Below are 15,595 nucleotides of genomic sequence, written 5' to 3'. Positions count from 1 at the left end.
AGAACATAAGAGGTTACCTAGTCCCTGGATTGGGATAGGTTGGGGCCTATTCGTGTGCCAAAAAAGACACTGTTGTGGTAAATAAAATAAAATATATAATAATAAAGTACTTCAAGCGTTATAGAAAGAAATTATGAAGAAATATCACCATCCATATTGCCCAAAAGCTTTAGGGAAAGTAGAATGAACAAATGTGATCTAAAGATTGGCCGTAATACAGGATGGGTTTTCAGTGAGCGCTTGAAAGAAATCTTGGAGTCAAAAGTGAGAGACTAGAGAGGAGGTGAGGAGCAGGACAGATCTAGGAGGGCAAGAGGGAGAGTATCTCATGATGAGATGAAGGAGAGGTAGGTGTTGGTGATGGTGAGGACCTTGATTTGGATTGTGGAGCCAGTAAAGGGATTGGTGGAGTAGTGCAGCAGATGTGGAACATGAAAAGGTCGATCAGTCTTAATGTGACATTAGGATGGTTGTAGCGGGGATAGACGGGTAAGGGAATGGCTGTAATCTGCAAAAGAGGTAGTGGAGGCTGAAGGAGTGTATTATTCAGAAAATAGGTGTGGAGAGATAAAAATAGAGGGACAAAAATCATCATCATCATTTATTTATATAGCGCCACTAATTCTGCAGCGCTGTACAGAGAACTCACTCACATCAGCCCTGCCCCATTGGAGCTTACAGTCTAAGTTCCCTAACAGACACACAGACAGATTAGGGTCAATTTCTTAGCAGCCAATTAACCTACCAGTATTTTTTTGGAGTGTGGGAGGAAACCAGAGCACCCGGAGGAAACCCACGCAAACACAGGGAGAACATACAAACTCCACACAGATAAGGCCATGGTCGGGAATTGAACTCATGACCCCAGTGCTGTGAGGCAGAAGTGCTAACCACTGAGCCAAAGCCTTGAGGCACCCCAACAGATATAGATAGTGGAGGGAAGGATAAGCTCTAAAGGAGATTTTAGGAAAGAATAATTTTATCTGTGGTGCAAGGGCCTATTGCTGCTTACCTCTAGACTGGTCAGGAAGTTGTTACTGGAATAAATCCACCCTAACACCAGAAAAGTTAAGCACTCAATCTTGATATGGTATGGTCGATACCATAGCATTGGAGAATTGCAACTGATATCTTGAAATTGGAGATTATATGACCCTATAGCTTTTATTAAAATGTTACAAATTACAAACAGAAGATGGTTTCTGAGGGTTCAGTGTTCCAATGGAGATAGTTCAAAATAGCTTGCACTACCTAGCATCACCTGACACATTTCTCCACCTCTTAAGAGGCATTATCATCAGAGGTATCCTCAGAAACCACCTTCTATTTGTACTTAGTGCCATTAAAGCAGTTCCAGCCTACATTTCATTAGGACCTAAGGTACAGCGTTTATTTTACTATCAGCAAGTTGATGAACTTTCCAAATGGCTCCTCCTGTCGCCTAAAAATGGACTGGATTTAATATCTGTACAACTGTGGAGCCTAGTGATGTGTTGTGAATATCGTGGATGTATGACTGAACTGGTTGCTATTTGCAAACATATGGCAAAGATTCTATGTGGAATATAGCAATTTTTGTTTTTCCTAAGGAGGCAAAAATAAAAGCGGCGTACCTGACATATTGAAGTGTACACTTATATCTCAGGACCATTGTTACCCAAGGACTATTGCAATCAAAGAACAGAGAATCCTTTTATATAAGTGGTCAATGAGAGATTGTGTTTGGGTAGTACCTATTGGGAATCATTATAAGCTTGTCACATTGAGCGCTTTATACTCATTGATATGTGGATTTTATATATTTTTAATTGAGGATTTGTGAGAATGTAATAAATAACATACTTTAATCACTTAAACCTGAGCTCTTTTACCTAGTTAGTCTTTGGTATAGTATGTTAACAGATGCAGTATCTGTTATTAGAGAGCAACGGCTTAGTGAATACAAGATTAGATTACAAGTGCAGCACCTGAATTTACTTACTAGCCTATACATTTTTATGTTGTGCACACATTAAACACATTGTTCTTTATTATGCCTTGTATTGCACAAAAGGAGGGAATGGAAGGGTTAATCACATAAAAGGAGGGAATGGAAGGGTTAATCACATTCAAAGGCGGGAAAGGAAGGGTTAATCACACAAAAGGAGGGAATAGAAGGGTTAATCACATAAAAGGAGGGAATGGAAGGGTTAATCACATTCAAAGGCGTGAATTGAAGGGTTAATCACATACAAAAAAGGTGTGAATGGAAGGGTTAATCACATTCAAAGGCGGGAATGGAAGGGTTAATCACATACAAAGGAGGGAATGGAAGGGTTAATCACACAAAAGAAGGGAATGGAAGGGTTAATCACATTCAAAGGTGTGAATGGAAGGGTTAATCACATACAAAAAAGGCGTGAATGGAAGGGTTAATCACATTCAAAGGCGGGAATGGAAGGGTTAATCACATACAAAGGAGGGAATGGAAGGGTTAATCACACAAAAGAAGGGAATGGAAGGGTTAATCATGTACAAAGGAGGGAATGGAAGGGTTAATAATACAAAAGGAGGGAATGGGAGGGTTATCACATACAAAGGAGGGAATGGAAGGGTTAATCACATTCAAAGGAGGGAATGGAAGGGTTAAATCACATAAAAGGAGGGAATGGAAGGGTTAATCACATTCAAAGGCGGGAAAGGAAGGGTTAATCACACAAAAGGAGGGAATAGAAGGGTTAATCACATTCAAAAGAGGGAATGGAAGGGTTAATCACATAAAAGGAGGGAATGGAAGGGTTAATCATGTACAAAGGAGGGAATGGAAGGGTTAATCATGTACAAAGGAGGGAATTGAAGGGTTAATAATACAAAAGGAGGGAATGGGAGGGTTATCACATACAAAGGAGGGAATGGAAGGGTTAATCACATTCAAAGGAGGGAATGGAAGGGTTAATCACATTCAAAGGAGGGAATGGAAGGGTTAATCACATTCAATGGAGGGAATGGAAGGGTTAATCACATTCAAAGGAGGGAATGGAAGGGTTAATCCACATAAAAGGAGGGAATAGAAGGGTTAATCACATACAAAGGAGGGAATGGAAGGGTTAATCACATAAAAGGAGGGAATGGAAGGGTTAATCACATAAAAGGAGGGAATGGAAGGGTTAATCATATACAAAGGAGGGAATGGAAGGGTTAATCATACAAAGGGAGGGAATAGAAGGGTTAATCACATACAAAGGAGGGAATGGAAGGGTTAATCACATAAAAGGAGGGAATGGAAGGGTTAATCACATAAAAGGAGGGAATGGAAGGGTTAATCATATACAAAGGAGGGAATGGAAGGGTTAATCATACAAAAGGAGGGAATAGAAGGGTTAATCACATACAAAGGAGGGAATGGAAGAGTTAATCACATAAAAGGAGGGAATGGAAGGGTTAATCACATAAAAGGAGGGAATAGAAGGGTTAATCACATACAAAGGGGGGAATGGAAGGGTTAATCACATATATTGTTGAAAGTAATTTCATTATTGTATAATTAAAACAAAGGATTTATCTTCAACCAAGTAAATGTAAAGAGTTAGAGAGAGCTGAATTTGAATATTATGATCCATGAAAATGTAATATACAGTCTTTTGGTTCTAAATGGTTTTCTTGCATTATAAAAGTTAAATATTTTTATTGCTTTCCTAAGCTTATATTTAGTATGTAAACCAACAAAGTTTACATCTTCATTACTTTCTTAAAATTATTTACTGGAAGGAGCCATCAAAGGTAATTTGAAGTGTTGGGGTCTAGTCAGAATGGTGGAACAGTGATGTCAAATGTGAATCTATGAACCATTTAATTTATAATGTGCAAAAAGTAAAAAAAAACAGCATGTGTGTGGATTTTGGGAGTCCGTCAGTGTAGGACCATATGCAAGGTGTGTAAGATTCTGGCACCGGTCACTCCGGCTGGGTTCTTATAAACCCTTGAGGGAAAACCTGACAGTATGTGGCTGCCGCACTCCGATACCTGAGCTAGGGACCTTCAGAGTACTCTGGCTATGGCTGCAGACAGAACATTCCACATGATCTGGCTCCAAACCTCCTGGAGCCAAAGTTTGGAGGTAGAACTGGACCTAGAGGATGAAGTCCTTGAAGTAAAAGGTCAGAAGCATTTATCCAGAGCAACCAGCAAAGACTTGCTGCAGCAGCTACAGTTTATGTCCGCGTGTCTTGTGTATTGTCCTTGGGGTAAAAAGTTTGCATGAAAGTTCTCTGTATTGACCCTTAATGTATTTGTACATAGTAATCATATCTCCTCTTAGACGCCTCTTTTCTAAAGTAAACGTGCCTACACTGGCTAACCTTTCCACATAACGTACTGACTCCATACCCTTTATCCATTTTGTCGCCCTTCTCAGAACCCTTTCTAGTTATAAAATGTATTTTTTATAGAGTGGTTCCTAGAATTGTACTCCGTATACAAGATGAGGTCTTAACAACAATTTCATAATACCATGAAGATGGTTAATTACTAGAAGACTCACCACTCCTCTCTCCCAGATGACACTCATGCGATCCTGCACTCCTCCAACTCCATGTGGGATCTTGGTGAAGTCCTCTTTACCCATAGCCTTCTGTTTAGATGTGAATGTTCTGTGGTCTGAGGACACCACGTTCAGAGTGTCACTGGCAGAGAACACATTAATACAGAGAATCGGTCATTCAGGTTAGGATATCTTTTATTAACACGTACTACAAGGCATTAACATGGTTAAAAGATTTACCTACTTTTATTTATCAACATCTGTATAATTAGGTCTTAACTTGGCAACAAACATTGCAATATATCAGCTGATAACAGCCAATTGACCTTTTATTGCATTGAGTGTCCACAAATGAGCAAGTTAACAAATAATGACAGAACCAACATTTATAGGGTTATTATTGTGTATGCTGGAAAATGTGATGATAAGTTGGCTACGATCAGCCAGGGTGTGAGGACCACAATAACCAACTGTGTAGATTCCAGACTTAGTGTATAGTTCTGTGCTGCACTGTTGGCATATCCAGTATCCATCCAAGGATCAACCCCTGAATGGAAGGATCAAAGCTCTATATAGTAAGTGACAGGTGCGGTGAGGGACCTTTCCTACAGGAGCCTGGTGGAATCGGTAATAGATTAAACACTGTTATGGTAAAGGTGTGTGACATTGTAGCTATAACTTAATGAAAAATTTGAATGAGCAGTTGAGAAGAATGAAGATGACACCATCGTTACTTACTTGGCCAATAGACTCATGAGGTAACTGGGGGTGTTGGCATCTAGTCGGAGCGGGGGAACAGTGACGTAGGCTGCAGCATGTGACCACTCCTGGTGGTAGTAGTAGAGTCCATTCAAGGTGGTGTGGGCTGTGGTGGTTTCTGCATACACAATTTTTCCTGGATGGAAATACAAGTATCTGTAATCATTTCCCTCAGTTTTATGGATCTTGTTCTACAGCTTGAAAATCATTAACTCAAACAAAGAGAACGGGTCAAGAAACGTTAACACAATATTATGTCCTTCTATACTATATAAGTCAGAAGTAACATTATGGCGGATAGCCTCGGCATGTCCATGTTACCTTAATATTTCCACCAAGTTGTCATTTGAATTGTCTTTTTATCTTATAAACAATACAAAAATCCTCTAAAATCCAACTATATAGTTTTGGTGACTTTCACACTTTATTCCTTCAACTGGACCTATAAGTATGGAGTATGGAGAAGGCACAGAAGTGCGCCTTAGTTTTGGAGAAACATGAACAAGGTTTCATCTTGTGGTGTGAGATTATTGACTGCACCAAGAAGACTATTTAGGTACAGTGATGTTAAAACCGTTGACCCCATAGGCTGTATTCTCATGAATATTAGGTTGCCTCCAATGTGTGTAGGGGACAGGTGCATATTTACAACTACTCGTAAAACCTGAATCATGTCCTTAAGAATTATGTGTTAAGAATAGTCTTTTCCGGGACATATTTAGCATCATTAAACTCCACTTTTGACCTAGTAGGTCCATGTCTTATAATTGAGTATGTATCCAGAAAAACTGTACAATGAGATTTTCACATGAACAGTAACTTTCATGAACGATGTATCTCATCCGGTTGCATCTGTGTCAATCATTCATAACGAATCTATTAATAATATTTATGCACTGATCTCAGATCCAAGTAGATACAAAATTCTCCACTAAACAGAGGTCACACTGTTCGTCCACAGGAAGAACTCAGCAGACCCCAGCCGCAACCTCCCAACTGCTCTCCGTCAGTAGGTCTCCTGCCTATATCTCTTCATCTCGCCCAGATATTGCCCTACATGACACTGGTGAGGACGTGCATTTGGATCTCACCTTGCATTTTGGCAGAGGCAATGACATCACCTGCTGACATACTGGACACGTTCACCAAGTACACAGGGCAAAAGGTCTAAGAAGCAGAGATAGAGAGGTGGCTGCAAGATTAGTAGAGCCAGATACACACCAGTTAGGACTAGACAGTGAGTAGATCGTATAACCATAATAAGACAAACAAAGCCACCGCAGGTGAATAGCACATAGTAACCCAAGCACCAAGGTACAAACCACACAGTGATTCAAACACCAAGATACACAAACCACACAGTGACCCCAACACCAAGATACACAAACCACACAGTGACCCCAACACCAAGATACACAAACCACACACTAACTCAAGCACTAAGATACACAAACCGCACAGGAGGTCAACCATGAAGAGACAAATAGAAAAATGCCTAAAAATAAATCCAAATACAGGACAGGTATGACTCTAAATATCTAACACAGGCAGCATTATATGACACACAGGCAGCGATGCCCAGGACAGGAATCACACCATATATCACACACAGGCAGCGATGCACAGGACAGGAATCACACCATATATCACACACAGGCAGCGATGCACAGGACAGGAATCACACTATACATCACACACAGGCACCAATGCACAGGACAGGAATCACACCATATATCCCACACAGGCAGCGATGCACAGGAGAGGAATCACACCATACATCACACACAGGCAGCGAATCACAGGACAGGAATCACACCATATATCACACACAGGCAGCTACGCACAGGACAGGAATCACACCCTATATCACACTCAGGCAGCGATGCACAGGACAGGAATCACACCATATATCACACACAGGCAGCTACGCACAGGACAGGAATCACACCCTATATCACACTCAGGCAGCGATGCACAGGACAGGAATCACACCATAAATCACACACAGGCAGCGATGCACAGGAGAGGAATCACACCATACATCACACACAGGCAGCGATGCACAGGACAGGAATCACACAATATATCACACACAGGCAGCGATGCACAGGAAGGAATTACACTATATATCACACTCAGGCAGCTATGCAAAGGACAGGAATCACACCCTATATCACACTCAGGCAGCGATGCACAGGACAGGAATCACACCATACATCACACACAGGCAGCGATGCACAGGACAGGAATCACACCATATATCACACACAGGCAGCGATGCACAGGACAGGGATCACACCATATATCACACACAGGCAGCGATGCACAGGACAAGAATCATACCATATATCACACATAGGCAGCGATGCACAGGACAGAAATCACACCATATATCACACAGAGGCAGCGATGCACAGGACAGGAATCACACCATATATCACACACAGGCAGCGATGCACAGGACAGGAATCACACCATATATCACACACAGGCAGCTACGCACAGGACAGAAATCACACCATATATCACACACAGGCAGCGATGCACAGGACAGGAATCACACCATATATCACACACAGGCAGTGAATCACAGGACAGGAATCACACCATATATCACACACAGGCAGCTACGCACAGCACAGGAATTACACAATATATCACACACAGGCAGCTACGCACAGGACAGGAATCACACAATATATCACACACAGGCAGTGATGCACAGGACAGGAAACACACCATATATCACGCACAGGCAGCGATGCACAGGACAGGAATCACACCATATATCACACACAGGCAGCGATGCACAGGACAGGAATCACACCATATATAACACACAGGCACCAATGCACAGGACAGGAATCACACCATATATCACACACAGGCAGCGATGCACAGGACAGGAATCACACCATATATAACACACAGGCACCAATGCACAGGACAGGAATCACACCATATATCACACACAGGCAGCTACGCACAGGACAGGAATCACACCCTATATCACACTCAGGCAGCGATGCACAGGACAGGAATCACACCATATATCACACACAGGCAGCGATGCACAGGACAGGAATCACGCAATATAAGACACACAGGCAGCGATGCACAGGAAGGAATCACACCATATATCACACACAGGCAGCTACGCACAGGACAGGAATCACACCCTATATCACACTCAGGCAGCAATGCACAGGACAGGAATCACACCATACATCACACACAGGCAGCGAATCACAGGACAGGAATCATACCATATATCACACACAGGCAGCTACGCACAGGACAGGAATCACACCGTATATCACACACAGGCAGCAACACACAGGACAGGAATCAAACCCTATATCACACTCAGGCAGCGATGCACAGGACAGGAATCACACCATATATCACACACAGGCAGCTACGCACAGGACAGGAATCACACCCTATATCACACTCAAGCAGCGATGCACAGGACAGGAATCACACCATATATCACACACAGGCAGCGATGCACAGTACAGGAATCACACCATATATCACACACAGGCAGCGATGCACAGGAGAGGAATCACACCATACATCACACACAGGCAGCGATGCACAGGACAGGAATCACACAATATATCACACACAGTCAGCGATGCACAGGAAGGAATCACACCATATATCACACACAGGCAGCGAATCACAGGACAGGAATCACACCATATATCACACACAGGCAGCGAATCACAGGACAGGAATCACACCATATATCACACACAGGCAGCTACGCACAGGACAGGAATCACACCCTATATCACACTCAGGCAGCAATGCACAGGACAGGAATCACACCATATATCACACACAGGCAGCTACGCACAGGACAGGAATCACACAATATATCCCACACAGGCAGTGATGCACAGGAGAGGAATTACACCATATATCACACACAGGCAGCGATGCACAGGACAAGAATCACACCATATATCACACACAGGCAGCGATGCACAGGACAGGAATCACACCATATATCACACAGAGACAGCGATGCACAGGGCAGGAATCACACCATATATCACACACAGGCAGCGATGCACAGGACAGGAATCACACCATAATCACACACAGGCAGCGATGCACAGGAATCACACAATATATTACACACAGGCAGCAATGCACAGGACAGGAATCACACCATATATCACACAGGCAGTGATGCACAGGACAGGAATCACACAATATATCACACAGAGGCAGCGATGCACAGGACAGGAATCACACAATACATCACACACAGACAGCGATGCACAGGACAGGAATCACACCATACATCACACACAGACAGCGATGCACAGGACAGGAATCACACCATATATCACACACAGGCAGCGATGCACAGGACAGGAATCACACCATACATCACACACAGGCAGCGATGCACAGGACAGGAATCACACCCTATATCACACACAGGCAGCTACGCACAGGACAGGAATCACACCATATATCACACACAGGCAGCGATGCACAGGACAGGAATCACACCATATATCACACACAGGCAGCGATGCACAGGACAGGAATCACACCATATATCACACAGAGACAGCGATGCACAGGGCAGGAATCACACCATATATCACACACAGGCAGCGATGCACAGGACAGGAATCACACCATAATCACACACAGGCAGCGATGCACAGGAATCACACAATATATTACACACAGGCAGCAATGCACAGGACAGGAATCACACCATATATCACACAGGCAGTGATGCACAGGACAGGAATCACACAATATATCACACAGAGGCAGCGATGCACAGGACAGGAATCACACAATACATCACACACAGACAGCGATGCACAGGACAGGAATCACACCATACATCACACACAGACAGCGATGCACAGGACAGGAATCACACCATATATCACACACAGGCAGCGATGCACAGGACAGGAATCACACCATACATCACACACAGGCAGCGATGCACAGGACAGGAATCACACCCTATATCACACACAGGCAGCTACGCACAGGACAGGAATCACACCATATATCACACACAGGTAGCGATGCACAGGGCAGGAATCACACCATATATCACACACAGGCAGCGATGCACAGGGCAGGAATCACACCATATATCACACACAGGCAGTGATGCACAGGATACAGATGAGCCTCGGATTTGGTTCCAGCTCTCACCCGGTTAGCAATGGTTATGGCTCGGTGCACTGCCTCAGCTTCCAGCTGTTTGAGAGAAGAATGCCAGTGTAGAGTCGTTAGTCTGTGACCGATTGTTTAACGCTATAAAACTTTCCTGAACATGAGCTGTTTAGGCAGTATATAAATAAAGAATAATATTAACATTGGGATAATAAGCTCCTTACTGTAAACTATGTGAATATTAGAAGCTACAGAGACCATACTATATAAATGTACCAGGCCGAGTATTTTATACAGGGCACAGAAACCTGAGGTGACTTCTAATATCCATACTTGTTTAAAGTAAGGGATGCGTTATTTCTTATAATAAGCCGATTATAAGCAGTTACATTGGAACTCACTATATGTAGGATTACATTACATCAGTTTCTGTATAATTTTATAATAACAATATTCATTATCCAGCCAGGCATCTGCCTACATATAATATCCAGTAACTATAAAACTCAGTAATTAGTGATTTCTGTAATTACTGAATTGAATGCAGCCAGCACCATGCCAATGAAGGTGACTATAAAGCCTCAAAAATACCCTATTAACCATGTACTATGAGAAAATACACATCCTGTATACACATGGGACGCAAATGTCACACTGCAAATAAAGCTGTGTCCAAATCTCGACATTTTCTAGTTTTATTTTTTGATGTTCTACTTAATGAGCTATTTGGTATTCTGTGGTCAACTAATGATGCTATGCTTTAGATCCACCACTAGAGGGAGTCATTAAAGGATCACTAAACATAAATACAAGTGGAGGCCACGTTACAGCACAGCTCCCCCAGTACATATGTAGAAGTGTCCACATAACTCTCAGGGGGGTGTTGCAGTATTTACACTGAGTGCAAGCTGTACACAGTCTGAAATGCACCCCCCTGCTTGTCAGTTACAGACATGAAGTCAGGTGCACAGGAAATGTCTTCCCTACAGTCACAGCTTTATCTGAAATGTCTTCAAGTCTGATATATTCCTGAAACTTACATATATATTGCTAAATAATATTAGTAGCTCTGTATAAGGTGACAATAGGTTTAGGTAGGCCGAATCTGCCACTCGACTCGAGACTCAAGCAGATCCTTGTTCAACCTCCGGCTGTTGGGTTCCAGGGCGGTTCACAACCGTTTAGGGACCACATGGGCGCCCATCTTTAGTGGTCCTTTCGAAGATTTGGCCTTGGTGCAATGCACTGAAAGAAAGCCCAAGCAAACAGGTGTAACTGTGGACCTACCTCCTCAGGCCGACTGATCTCAATCCCTTCAGGACCAGTGATCCCCAGCTCTAGCGTCTCCTTAGCACCCTGTTAGGGAACAGTTAAGATCAGTCATTAGTTGATCTAGATGGGTATATTGTTTTATATTTGCTGATACACCAGTAAAATCCTAAAGAGGACACATTTATCTCCTTGTGCACGGTAAGAGGCTTCAGTGTGAGACTGTTATGATTGAAAACATTGTGGTAAAGCCTAGAATAGGACTGAAGTTCTATTTGCTGTTCTAGCGACGGCTCGGGGAAGGCTCAATTCCTGAATCCAGTTCTGGATTTACCTATTCCCACTACACAGATTTAGTTGACCTTTCCCCATATAGTTCTCCTTCTCTCTGACTGGTGTGTGGAGTTGGAGATAACAGATAATGGAGAAGAGAGATGGCTAAGGAGCTGGAGATAAAAGGTCTAATCTCACTCTCTACAGCTTGAACCTACGGCATCTAAAGAGAACGACCAGAAATAACTAACCCAATAAAACATGTACCCTGACTGTACGGTAAGAGGAGTCCTCCACCACTAAGGACGTAGATGCTGATCATTATCCCTGCAGTGTGGCAACAACTGCATTTCAGGCTGTCCAGAGTTGTTCAATATGACTCTATAGTACAGCTTCATCTTGTAGCTAATGTATTTCAAGATCCATGTAACTCAAAATAAGACACATATTAAAAAGGGCATTGCTTAACCAGTGCCTGCGCTCCCTAATTGTGCAGCGCTCGCATGTGAACACCCCTGATCAGCTTCTGCAAACGCCAGGGGCCACAAAAGCAAGATACGTGCAACTCTAAATGCAAGCTATGCAAATTGGCTCTAAAATACATCTTTACATTGTGTAAATGCACTTACAGACATTTCTAAATCAAGTTCTTTTGCATATATAACCCATAACCTATTTCGCAAGCATTTGCTATATGCTCTCTCTAGTAGAGTGTATATAACACTTACCTATCCTCTAGCTCCTGTCCTTACCTGTAGGCTGGCCATAGTGAGAGTACTACAGTGGTCCTCTCCACGGTGCCATCTGCCAAACATCATTTGAAGAGAGTAGCGCATCAGATTTGAGATGCAGCGGAGTGGTGGGACTAGGCGGAGGACTCGCTGTCCCCCAGAAGATTGCAGGAGCTACAGGAGAGGTGAGCGCTATATACAAGTACAATACACTCTATAAGAGTATATGGCAGATTTCCTTATGTTCAGGAAAGGGTATAAGCTGCAGACACATCTGTAGTAATGACTGCGTATTGCGTATAAGACCCACAGAACATTTATGTCCCCACTGAAGGCATCTCCGGTTCCATCTCCTCACCTCCGCCACCAGGTCTCCGTTCTCAGCGTGGACTCGAGTCACGGCCCCCAGGTCCTTACAGTGTCGGAACACTTGGTAGAGTTCACTGTCCCGCAACATGTACAAGTCCTTATAGGTCATGAACATCTGGAAGGAGTTTACCCCCTTCTCTCGTACTAAGGTCTCCATCTCAGCCTTCACCTGCCGAAAAGAGACCAAGCTCATTATGCTCCATCAAAAAAAACATCATCATGAAGAATCTTCTTAATCCAAATCACACCAAAATTCCGATTGTACGTAACAAACGGTAACAGAAATGGCAAAAAAGCTAAGGTGGCTAAAGGTAGAATATATAGACTGATATATAGTTACTAGAGTATAAAACCGACAACAGATCCTCAATTAGGTCTAATATTAAATCATTAGTTTATGATTTAAAATAAATACCTGCAAACAAGTGGAATTCTGCAGCAATTTTTTAGACAATTCTTAAATCTTTAGTCTTCCCAAAACAATTGTCGGCACGTTTTCTAATGCTGCTTTAGAACCGTTTTACTTGTTCCGAAATATAACTATTCAGGGAAGTCCAATCTGCCTACCCACTACCCCCAACAGAGGACCTTACTCCGCACCACTCCCCAAGGCCCCTGCTCTACTCTTAGACGGTACAAACTTTTTCACACTTGCCGACCCTACCATCTTCACCTGCAAATTGTTATGCTTCACCATGAAATCGAGTTCAAATGCACATAACTAGGTCTGTGATATCACAAAACAGCTGTCATTTTCATGACCATTTATAAACCACAGACGTTCCATCTGTAATCCCAAATAATTCCTCTCAACATGGGCAATCTTAATGTGGGAAGTCGGGTTTAATAAATGGGTCTAAAGATAACTATATGAAAGACCTAACCTCATTTGATAGACATACTTATCGCTTTCCCGAGTTTCTGTGTAAACCAAGGCCATATTTAATTAGGAATGTCCACTCATGTAGAGATAAAACTGGTAACGGCAGTCATCCCATTTATCCATTCACCACCATATAGTGGATATTAACATTTATCTACTCATCTTAATGTAACTTCCAGATAAAACCACTGATCTTTGTAATGTAAGTAATTATACATTACCATGGACTTCATAAATGTAATATTAATATTTCATTCATAAAAAAGGTTGTCATCGCTTATTATTATAATTATCTTCCATTCTTACCCAAAAGGCACTTATTTGCACATAATTATCACTAATTTAGTCAATACAGTTTAATTTTAACCCGATGTTAAGATCAAATATTACAATTTGATCTCAACATTACAAATTTTGTAACCAGAGTAGACCGTCCCTCTTTACTGGATCTGCAACAGAATAATAATCTAAAACTCTACACAAATAAGCTCACAACATCTACAAATCTGAAGACCCCAAAGTAATGAACGATTAATTTAATTGTGGTGGATGTTTTATCAGCATTGACATGATCAGAGGAGGTGAATGTGGAATGTAGAAATGGACCAGCTATCGGGAGGAGGAGAAGACATACTGTGTGACGTACCTCAGAGGAGGTGACTGTGGAATGTAGGAATGGATCACATATCAGAAGGAGGAGAAGACATACTGTGTGACGTACCTCAGAGGAGGTGACTGTGGAATGTAGGAATGGACCACGTATCGGAAGGAGGAGAAGACATACTGTGTGACGTACCTCAGAGGAGGTGACTGTGGAATGTAGGAATGGACCAGGTATCGGGAGGAGGAGAAGACATACTGTGTGACGTACCTCAGAGGAGGTGACTGTGGAATGTAGGAATGGACCACGTATCGGAAGGAGGAGAAGACATACTGTGTGACGTACCTCAGAGGAGGTGACTGTGGAATGTAGGAATGGACCAGGTATCGGGAGGAGGAGAAGACATATTGTGTGACGGTATCTCAGAGGAGGTGACAGTGGAATGTAGGAATGGACCAGGTATCGGAAGGAGGAGATGACATACTGTGTTACTGTACCTCAGAGGAGGTGACAGTGGAATGTAGAAATAGACCAGGTATCGGGAGGAGGACAAGACATATTGTATGACATTACCTCAGAAGAGGTGACAGTGGAATGTAGGAATGGCCCAGGTATCGGAAGGAGGAGAAGACATATCGTCTGACGGTGCCCCAGAAGAGGTGACAGTGGAATGTAGGAATGGACCAGGTACTGGGAGGAGGAGAAGACATATTGTGTGATGGTACCTCAGAAGAGGTGACAGTGGAATGTAGGAATGGACCAGGTATTGGGAGGAAGAGAAGACATACTGTGTGACGGTGCCCCAGAAGAGGTGACAGTGGAATGTAGGAATGGACCAGGTACTGGGAGGAGGAGAAGACACATTGTGTGAAGGTACCTCAGAGGAGGTGACAGTGGAATGTAGGAATGGACCAGGTATCGGAAGGAGGAGAAGACATATCGTCTGACGGTACCCCAGAAGAGGTGAAAGTGGAATGTAGGAATGGACCAGGTATTGGGAGGAAGAGAAGACATACTGTGTG

General features: G+C 42.9%; 1 protein-coding gene across 1 annotated transcript in view; it reads right to left on the bottom strand.

The window, feature by feature from the left end:
* DPYSL5 (dihydropyrimidinase like 5) overlaps positions 1–15,595 on the bottom strand; it is a 90,429-nt gene that overhangs the window by 22,826 nt on the left and 52,008 nt on the right. The window contains exons 4-9 of the mRNA XM_075201097.1: positions 13,079–13,258; positions 11,735–11,803; positions 10,487–10,531; positions 6,370–6,445; positions 5,258–5,414; positions 4,520–4,661 (exon numbers count right to left, since the gene is read on the bottom strand). Coding sequence (XP_075057198.1) covers positions 4,520–4,661; positions 5,258–5,414; positions 6,370–6,445; positions 10,487–10,531; positions 11,735–11,803; positions 13,079–13,258 — 669 coding nt within the window. The remainder of the gene's footprint in view (positions 1–4,519; positions 4,662–5,257; positions 5,415–6,369; positions 6,446–10,486; positions 10,532–11,734; positions 11,804–13,078; positions 13,259–15,595) is intronic.

This window comes from Mixophyes fleayi, chromosome 3 (genome assembly GCF_038048845.1).
Source record: "Mixophyes fleayi isolate aMixFle1 chromosome 3, aMixFle1.hap1, whole genome shotgun sequence".
In the NCBI taxonomy this organism is placed as follows: domain Eukaryota; kingdom Metazoa; phylum Chordata; class Amphibia; order Anura; family Limnodynastidae; genus Mixophyes; species Mixophyes fleayi.
The sequence above is the reverse complement of the archived record's forward strand: the minus strand, read 5'-3'. Positions and strand labels throughout refer to the sequence as shown.